The sequence below is a fragment of the Silene latifolia genome, chromosome 7, assembly GCF_048544455.1.
Source record: "Silene latifolia isolate original U9 population chromosome 7, ASM4854445v1, whole genome shotgun sequence".
Taxonomy (NCBI): domain Eukaryota; kingdom Viridiplantae; phylum Streptophyta; class Magnoliopsida; order Caryophyllales; family Caryophyllaceae; genus Silene; species Silene latifolia.
In genome coordinates, this window is record NC_133532.1 from 46,491,356 (window position 1) to 46,498,178 (window position 6,823).

The 6,823-nt window shown below is 34.1% G+C and overlaps 1 protein-coding gene across 1 annotated transcript; it reads right to left on the reverse strand.

Moving 5' to 3' along the window:
* Positions 1-248: 248 nt before the first annotated feature.
* On the reverse strand, positions 249-3,230 carry LOC141590037 (protein FAR1-RELATED SEQUENCE 5-like). The gene is made up of 4 exons (XM_074410653.1): positions 3,110-3,230; positions 2,665-2,780; positions 1,841-2,614; positions 249-1,034 (listed from the first exon to the last, which is right to left on the reverse strand). Exons 1-4 carry the CDS (start codon positions 3,228-3,230, stop codon positions 249-251), a joined length of 1,797 nt encoding a protein of 598 aa, XP_074266754.1.
* Positions 3,231-6,823: the final 3,593 nt, after the last annotated feature.

Sequence of the window (6,823 nt, forward strand, 5' to 3'; positions counted from 1 at the left end):
TTAGGATCAAGTATCGTAGGACCTGTGCGTGGAGCACTATTTGTTGGACACTCTGACGCTCTTCTACTGTTGAAAAAAGTTTGGACCTCTTCTAGAGCTCTTGAGTAAGCATGGTCCAATAACGACCTCGCTTCGGGTACACTCTGACATTTTGTTATCAGATTGTTGAACATGGTAAGCGATTGACGCCGCCAATTAACAGCCTCATTAATGCCACTTCTACGCCTATCATTAGGAAGAAGTCTGTCCTACACTTCCTTCTTGGCAAACTTAGTCCACCTCCTTAAAATGTATCGGTCGGGAATTTCGGAAACAGACCGGAGGTGTAAGATGCGGATGGAGTGGAAGCATAACATTCCGCATTCCTGAAATTTACGACACGTGCAGTCAATAAGCAGGTTAGAAGAATCAAAGGTGACATGGTGTGGATTTTCATCAGTACCCGATGGATACACAAGGTATGACTTAATATGATCTTCAGTCGTACATTCTATGGCCCTTGTTCCGATTGCGATACCGAATTCCATCTCAAATGCCCTGAACAATTTCAGTGTATAAACTTGGGATGCATGATCTAATAAGTCCACCATAGGAAACACAGATGTGGGCTTGGCACGAATATTATTAAATTCATTTCGTTCCTTTTCCGACCTCCATCTTCTGACTGTTGACTCAAATATGTGAAAGAATTCAGTAAGTGAAGTAGTCTTAGTTGCTTGGAACCCCAAAGCATGGTTGGTGCTTTCACTCCGTTGCGACGATAATATACCTGCTAAAAAGTATCCCTTATTAAATGCAGTGCACCATTTTTCCCTTAAAGTATAAAGACGATCAAACCAATCACTATCTTGTAGTCCGTAATATGATATCATTTTCCTCCATGTATCTTCGAATTCCGCCTCGCTATAACAACCATTAAGACCTTTGTTGAATACGGTCTGGAATGATCGATTATGCTTCAGTGAACCATAGTGTGAAACAGCATTCTGTTGGACATGCCATTGACATAACCTATGCCTTGAAGTTGGATAAACCTAGCAATTGAGTGATAACAGTTAATCGGGGGGTAACTATTACATATAGAACGTAAATATAGAAAGTGTCCATTTTACTATGAATATGTGACCATGTAAGTACATAAAGTAACCGTACTATAACAGGTTAAACTAATGAAAACATCGGTCACTATTTTAGCCTGAATGGTCACAAACAAAACAAAATAAGGAAATTCTATAGTAGTTATTCAAAACCTACACATAGCTTAAAATTGGTCACATTTTGATCTTAATAAGATACAAAAGAAAGGATTTAATTCATAACCAGAAATGGCCACTAATGTCATCAGAATGGTCACAAACTATAAAAAAAATGGTCACAAACCAAACCAGAAAAGTCACAAATTAGAATGGTCTCATCAATCTTTCTACCAAATAACGGTCACAAACTATAAAAAATTGGTCACAAACCAAACCAGAACGGTCACAAATCAGAATGGTCTCATCAATTTTTCTACCAAACCTACACATAGCTTAAAATTGGTCACATTTTGATCTTAATAAAAAACAAAAGAAAGGATTTAATTCATAGCCAGAAATGGCCACTAATGTCATCAGAATGGTCACAAACAACAGAAGTAACACAAAGTCGGTCCCGTATCAATATTTGATTACAAAATATGCACATGTTGAGTTATACGTAGCCATTTTCAAAATATTATGTAACTATTTATAACTTACTTATGAGGGTCACACTTTTGTGTGGGAATATGCACCTGTTTACAGCTAAATATTAAGTTGTAACCATTTACGTAAGAATATGTGACCAGTTAAGTGTTATTTACCTCTTTGATGGCATTTGTCATAGCAAGGTCTTGACCAGTAAAAATAGTTACAGGACGGACATCTTCTCCCATTGATTCATTGAAGGCTTTAAACAACCACTCAAATGATTCATCTTGTTCATTCGATATGAATGCAAACCCGAACATAATGTTCGACCAATGGTTATTAATCCCAATTAGCGGACCGCAAATCAAGTTATATTTATTTGTACGGTAAGTGGTGTCAAACATAAGCACATCATGATACAATAAGTAATCCTCCTTCATCATCGAGTCCCGCCAGAAAACATGGCACAATCTTCCGTCGGCACCAAATTTCAAACGGAAGAAGAAACCTGGATCTTCATATTGACATTTGGTCAACAATTCGACCAAGGTTGATGCATCACCGCCTTCAATAGCACGCATCTTAAGCCTATTAACGTAATTGATATGGTCTCTCTTTGTATGTCCAACAAACTCCTCGCCTCCAGAAATAGCAGCTAAAACACGATATTGGACAGATGGTCGAACCAAGGCTTCGGTCATCATTTCAATCACCTCACCCTCTTCAGCGGTTATTTTCCTCTCTGACCTGTGGTTATGTTGCCATTTAGGGGGCGTTAAGCTATGGTTATGATCAAGGTTATGGTTTAATATTTCCCAAAGACCTTTCTCGTTGAGTTGTGTCCGAATGGAAGCCTTGCAAATAGATCTGGTGATGTTGACTTTCTTCGTACCTGACGAAGAGGGTGTCCCATCAGAATTCAATGATCTATCATTACCGTGCTCACCCTGACAGTTACAGACAAAATATCTCTCATACTCGACATTCTTTTCGATACGTGAGTGCCTTTTCTGGTACCAAAACCAGTTGCTGCGGCATGTTTGTTGTACAGAGTGAGTAAGTATTCCCACTTAGTAGCCTTCAATCCGACAAGAGAACCAGAGGCATCAAAATCTAGAAAATTGCAGACAAGAAAAACAGTAAATGATGAACGATTGAAATCAGACGAAATAACATTGATCATACATGAATTTTGGATGATAAATTGAACCAGCCGCATAAACAATTGACAAGCAGACCAATTAAACGCATAAACAATTGACGAGCAGACGAATATATATTACGATTTCATTGTTTAATTTATAGGTACAAGTGCTATCTGTTTTAGCATGATAAAATGCAGGAGTTGACCAATATAATCTTGTTTAGTTGTTCTTAGTTACAATAGACGCATAAAAAAAATGACGATCAGACAAATTAAACGCATCAAAATCTCGCAATACCTTCTTTTAGAGAAACAATTGATCCGTCCTTCAAAATAATTGAACCAGGATTAGCATCTTCATCTACAATATCGTCGTTATGGAATGGAGGTATTGTATCATCATTGTCAATGTTAGTCATCTTTCAGAGGAAAAAAATCGAGGCCAAGAAAGGTAGAAGATGAAGCTGTTAAATAAAACGTGGGATAATAAAAAGTCAAAAGAGAATATTGTAAATAAGGTATGTGTATTATTTAGTTGCTATTTTTGTGGATATTTTATTTTTTTAACATATGAATAATTAAGTCAACCCGTATGACTTGTTATTTGGGTTTAAATAACCAGTATCCGAGTCAGTTTCACTATTGTCGTGTTTACAACCGTACCGTTGTAAACAAGAATTTGCGTTCATAGAAAATTATACCTTTTTCGTCCCATTATTTATTTACGTTTCTAATTTTTTGTCAAGGTATTTCAAGCAGGGGAGGGGACTGGGGAGTACATATATTTAGCTTACCACTTCCATTTTGTATTCATCAAGGATAATGAAAGACTTAGTAAGACACGACATTACATACTTCGTATTATACAAAAATTAAGGTATCCCCTCAAAAAAAATATTAAGGTAAAATAACCTAAATATTTACAGTATGATATTAAAAAAAAATCATTGATATCCAAAGTGTCGTGATTTATTTTATTGCATGAACTTACTACATTTTTCAGTACATTTTATATGCACAAAATCTCACCAAGCTTAGCGTCGTTTGGTTGCTCACCCAATTCATACGAATTCTAGAATTCATGAATTGTAACTTGTAGAGGTTGTTTTGTTACCCCATTTTTTTTAAAATGGGAGAGTTTAAAACTCCTAGCCTCCTAGGAGTTTAAAACTCTTAGGGGTTTCCAACTCCTACATAATGGGGTGAATTTAACTACCTACCCCCCTCATGGTTATTGGAAATTCCTAGGAAAGTAAAACTCCAACCTGACAACCAAACGGATTATTGTAATTCACGTGAATTTTAATGTAGGAATTAAACTCCCGTGCATTACAAATTAACACATTAATTTAATTCATGTATCAACCAAATGCTTAAATAAGTTTAATCAATATCATTTAAAGATATTTATCATTTATGTCCTTTTTTTTATATAAAGAAAAAAAACTCCATATGAATTGACTTAATGACTTTATTTATTTATTTTTTTCTTTTCTTTTGACATTGTCTAATTAAAAGCGCCTTCGTATGTATGAACCGTGGAGTAATATGAGCGGCTAATTTATGTGTAACCTAATTATAATTACTTCGAACAAAAGAAAAAGATGTAGTATAAAATTTAACAAATGGCAAATAGAAAAGATTTATCGTAATTTAAAAAAAGATCACTTTATCCACGTTTTTGTTGTTCCAGGTCTTTGATTATCATCGAGCAGGCAATCACTTTCTATAACAACTCTTTTGTGTCCAGCAATCGCACCTCTTGTAGACCGATTAGAACAACTTATGCTTCCGGCTTCCGCTATTATTGGGTCCATCATTTCCCTCCTATTAACCGTCACTCTCAAGTCTCCATTCCCTCCGCCCTCCCTCGTCACAACAAACAACATCCTACGTTCCTGACACCTATAGGATATAGCCTCGCTCCTTAAGTCCTTAACCCTTGTACCTACGTTCACCTTCCTCACCCTCTTCGCCGTCTACCGTGCCACTCGCTCTCTACAGCTGCCTTGTCCTCTCTACTCACCTTATTCTTTTCCTTTACCATGTTTTTGTTTTTATTATTACGTAACCAAGCAATCACCTACTCACCTACAAGAATAAAAGATTTGTCTCCCAAAAACAATAACCAAAATTATTAACCTCCTCTATCATTTCTATTTATATCAAACTCCAAAAGAAAAAATTGACTCAGAATATCGAATTTATTAACTTAAGATCTCTAACCAAATTTAAAAGAATGTAATCATAAATACAGCCACTAATGTTGTATTTAAACATAATACCTTCTAAATTTGGTTAGTAACTTAGAAATTGTTAGAAATTGTTGACTAAAATACACATTAATCAATGCAATTAATACATGTACTAAGAATTTATTTCCTCTTTTAGTTTCTTAAATACAGGTCTAATGACTGTATTTATCATTTTTCAATTTAAAATCCACCAAGAACCGTATTTAGGCTCTACAAATAACAAATACGGAGTATGTTGTGTTCGAAAAATGTACAACTGTCAACTTAGGAAGGGTAACTTTTTAAAATTATGTACAAATTAAATTTACTGGGAACATTTAAACATTTTACTCTAATTCAAACCAAAAAATAAATTTAACTGCATAATGTGTTCATGTGAAGGTGAAACATTAGAGGGATAATGCGACATCACGCCTGCATGTTGGAGTGTTGGACGAAGTTTCCCATTAAGATTAAGGAAAATGAGTTAGTGCTATTCGGTGGTGCTCAATTTCGGCGCCACCCTCTCACATATAATAAATGGGAACCCATAAAATAATGGATACATCCCATAGAATAAGTGGGGACCCCAATAATAAGGGGTGCATGTGAGAGGGTGACGCCGAAATTGGGCACCATCGGGTGGCGCCATATCATTATCCCTAAGATTAAAACCCTCTGTTTTATGCCCTCATTTTTTTTTAAGATCTATTAAGTTGATTAGTTCTCCTTTAATTAATTATTATAATGTACTCCGTAAGTGATTGAATCTGAAAGATACTACGTATAAAATTACCAAAAAGACTTACGTCAACGTAATGTATTAAGATTAGAAGATTTATGTTTGGTAAAATTTTCAACATTTTAAGGCTTTTAGAAGGTTTGTGACTTTTTAATACGATATGCTTATTAATTTAAGTGTTTGATAAATGACATATTCAACAATAAATTTGAGCTCAATCCTCTGTTATATAACAATCTATTAACTCAAACCTGGTAATTACAAAATACTTCTATAGTTCTACTAAATCTGCTTGAAATATATATATACAATTCAAACTTGTCAATCCAATCTGTCATTTATAATCTTCTTAAGCAATCTATTTTTACTAATATTAATCTGTTGAATACCAAATATGGCCTATATATTACATTACATATGGAGTAATTTATTTTTCTAAGAGACCGTCTCATAACAAGGAGCAATTAAAATGACGGATTTAGATTCCAGTTATTATATTAACAATATATCAAAAAATTAGGAAAGATTATATTATTGGAACATTTCTAATAATTAACCCTTTGTTTTATTTTATTTAAAAAAATCTTATCTATATTAATGCAAAAGACAATGCTCAACACAGGATGCGCCACGTCATTCACCCAATTTTTTTTTCCAGGTAATAGTAGGTCCCGTTTACGTGGAAAGAGTTTATTTCTTTAAATCGTCTCTGACAAACATGCGACAAATTATGTCATAGAAAATATTTTATGAAATAAATAGATAAGCGGCAGAAGTAAAAGTAATTGCATATAAACTAAATGAAAATAATTACATATAATCGGACTGAATTACATAGTTAATGAAATAAATAGATAATCGGCAGAAGTAAAAGAAATTGCATATAAACGGAATGAATTACAAATCGGAATAAATGAAAGTAATTACATATAATCGGATTGAATTACATAGTTACTAATAAAATTACATAATTACGTGAATAAATTACATTTACTTACGGGATTGAATAACAAATAATGTGAATATTTTATAGAAA